General features: G+C 18.0%; 1 protein-coding gene across 1 annotated transcript; it reads right to left on the bottom strand.

The window, feature by feature from the left end:
• Positions 1 to 1,377: 1,377 nt before the first annotated feature.
• SRAE_0000071310 (Astacin-like metalloendopeptidase) lies at positions 1,378 to 2,669 on the bottom strand (the record flags this gene model as incomplete). Its single annotated transcript, XM_024646647.1, has 2 exons — positions 1,378 to 2,571; positions 2,613 to 2,669. The coding sequence occupies 2 exons, from the start codon at positions 2,667 to 2,669 to the stop codon at positions 1,378 to 1,380; spliced, it is 1,251 nt and encodes a 416-aa protein (XP_024510906.1).
• Between the last annotated feature and the right edge of the window lie 1,083 nt (positions 2,670 to 3,752).

Here is a 3,752-nt window from a genome sequence, read left to right as displayed (position 1 = left end):
AAATTATTTATTTCTTTTATTGATCTTTTTACATTTCTTTTTTCTATAATCTTTTCATTAGAACTAAAGTTAGTTGAACTGATTATATAAGACTAAATAAATATATTATATTATCAATTTATCATAAACTTACAGATACACACACTATATAAATTACTAGACATAGAAAAAATTTTTTTAAATATATCATTACTAAAAAGTAGATTTTTTCAACTGATATTTGACTTTTACTTTTTTTTATATAAATTTTTCTTATTGTAAATACATTTTAAATTTTTTATCATTTTAGATGCTAAATAAAACTTTAAATTTTTAACAACATATATATTAGGTTAAATATTAAAATATGTTATATACAATAAAAATATAATTTTAAATTTTAATATTATTTTAAACAAAAAAATGTTTAATATATTCAAATTTTGATACTGCTTTGTTTGCAGAAATATTTACTTTATACAACATTTTTAGTGTTAAAAATATATGATTAATAAAGTATATTACTTTAAATAAATTTGATAATCATAAAATATAAATAAAAAAAATTTAAATGGGATCTCTTTTAGAAGTGGAGATCCCTCAAATATCTCTTTTTTTTAAAAATTTTTTTAAACTTTTTTTATTGTATATGGCTTAAAAGTAATAAAGGAATATAAAAGGGTAAAAAAATTTCAAAGTTTTCCAAAAAAAGTTTTGAAAAAAAAAACTTTTTGTTAAACTTTTTTTCATTTTAGAATAATAGAAAATTAAAAAATAAACAAATCTGTAAAAAAAAAATCCAAAAAAATCTATTTTTAAAAAAGTTATTTGAGGGGTCTCCACTTGTACAATTCAGCCTTTAAATGTTGATGTATAAAAAATTTTATTAGTTTAATTTCTACTATTTAAAAATTTAAAATTTTTTTATATCTTGTCAAAAACAGTTTGTAAATAATTTAATTTTGAAAAGAAATATTAACATTTTTGCAAAATTACATTATATTAGAAACTTTTTACTTTTTTTTTAAAAATATGGTATCATAATTTTTAAATAACATATTAAAAATAAATACAAATAAATTGGAAATATATTACAAGTGCAATATGTGAACAATAATTAAATCACTATCAAGGTTAATAATATAATTTAAAGTTTTTTTATTCAAATGCATGATAAATAACTTATAGAACTTTTACTATACAAAATAGATTTCTGACATTTTTTTAAAAAATATATAATTTTTTGCTTTACTTTGTAAAAATTTAATTAATAAATTAGTATTAATTTAATGTTTGTAAATTTTTAATATCATATATTTTAAAATTGTTTATTCTTGAAAAGTTTTGTTAAAAAAAAATAATTTACTTACATTTCAAATTTTTAACGTTTCATTTCGTCTAAAATGTTTCTTTAAAATACATTTGAACATAGTTAGTATCATAAAAACTATTATAATGTATAATAACATAATTGTTATGTGATTTTATAATTTTAGGAAACTTTTGGTGACAAAATCTTGCGCCCATTACACTTTTATCTTTCCAATATTTTATTTCCAGCGAATTGCTTTCTAAACACTTAAAAGAATATGAAGGTTTCATTTTAATTTTTAAAATAGTGATTTTAATTTTCCTTAATCTATTTGCTTTCAAATGATAAATACAATTTTGTTTTCCATAAAATTTAAAAAATGTAGGTTGTTTACGAACCGTCCATAAAATTGTACCACATCCTCGTAATGATTTGTAATTTTCGCATCTAGCACCTTCAAATGAATTGGGACATATACATTGATAACAATTATAAGGATCTTGATATCCATGATTTTTACATATTATTTTAAATTTGCATATATTGGAACAATAAAACAAATTTAATGTTTTGATATCATTGAAAGTAAGTTCTTCTTCTTGCCCAACGGTATTTTCATAAAGATGATCTTTAAGAGATATTGTTTTACCTCCATTTTTACTGTAATCAAACATTCCAAAATGCATTAAAGATCCATATTCATAAGGTAAATGAAAATTATTAATTGCAGTAGTTTGTGATATTTTAAAATTTGTTACATCAGTTAAATGCATATTTTCTGGATGTACTCTTACATAAAACATTCTATCAATCCGGTTGTGTTCATAAATTACTCCTAATGTACGTAATATTAGACGTAATATTCCTGTTGTAGTATTACATTTTTTTCCAATACCAATGTTTTGCCAACTTTTTTCAAATATTCTTCCTATCGGACTATAACAGTCACTTGAAGAAATAAACTGAATACCCTGGTTAAAAGAACGTAAGGAATAGACATTATTGAATCTTATACATGTTGATTTTTCAACAATTTTTAGTATTCTTTTTATCACCCAATGATTTAAAGGATAAGTGATACAAAAGTGTATTGGTAAAGTCCATTTATGTTTGCTTGGTTTTATTTTTATATTTCTTTTTTGTCTGTCATGTGAAGATATATCATCAATTATTTCATTATCATAGTTAAAACTATTTATTTCTTCTACTGATCTTTTTATATTTATTTTTTCTATAATCTTTTCATTAGAAATAAAGTTAGTTAAACTGATTATATAAGGCTAAATTTATATTTTATATTATTAATTTGTCATAAACTTACAGATACACATAATATGTAAATAACTGGACATAGAAAAAATTTTTTAAAATATATCATTACAAAAAAATGACTTTTTCAACTAATGAATCTCTTTCACATTTTTTATATAAATTTTTTTATTGCTACAAAAACATCATACTAAATTTTTATTCATTGTAAATATATTTAAAAGTTTAATATTTTCGATACTTAATAAAACTTTACCTTTTTAACAATGGATGAATAAATTAAAATATTATAACAATTTATATATAATAATAATATGTGTAAAACTTTTAATATAATTAAACAAGAAACAATGTTAAAATATGTTAAATTTTAAATAAAATTTGTTTGAAAAAACATTAACATAATATAATAATTTATGACGTTTAAACTATCTATTAAAAAAATATAATATTTTAAGACAAATATGAAAAACGTGAAAAATAAACATAAAAACTTATTAAATTTTAAAAAATCAATATATAAATATAAATAAATATTATTTATTAAAATTTTTTTATTCTACACTTTATTGTCTTCATTTTTTTTGTGAAAATCTTTTTGTTAATATTTTTTTTGGCAAAAAGATACTAAAGGTTTTACAAAAACTTTTAATTTTTAGATTCATGTCAGAAACCGACTTTTGTAATGAAAAATTTTTTTTAATATTTATTATAATGTTTTATTTTACTTTATATCACATTTATTACTTTCAAATCTTCAAAATGATTTTAAATACTTCTTCAAAAATAAAAAAAAAAGATAAAAATTATCTTAAAGTACAATTAAAAATATTCATTAAATTATTTAAAAAAAGTTAGAGGTATATTTCTATATTGTTGATATTTCCAATAATATCATTTTTCTAAGTGCACTTAAAACTTTATTAATATCATTATATATAAAAGATGGGTTTAAATAGTTTTTTTTTCAATATAGTTATATACTAAATGTTAATTATTAATATAAAAATTTATTAAAATAAATTAACTTTTACTTTATTTTGTAAAAATTAAATTAAAAATTAAAAAGCAAATTGTATTAAAATTTAAACTATTTTTTGCATAGTTAAAAAATGTTATTCTTGAAATTTTTTATAGTTAGATATTTTATATATTACTGGTATACTATATTTTTGTTCAATTAAAGTATCTC

This window comes from Strongyloides ratti, scaffold srae_scaffold0000013, assembly GCF_001040885.1.
Source record: "Strongyloides ratti genome assembly S_ratti_ED321, scaffold srae_scaffold0000013".
In the NCBI taxonomy this organism is placed as follows: Eukaryota; Metazoa; Nematoda; class Chromadorea; order Rhabditida; family Strongyloididae; genus Strongyloides; species Strongyloides ratti.
Note: the sequence above shows the minus strand (reverse complement) of the source record. Positions and strands in the feature narration are given on the sequence as shown.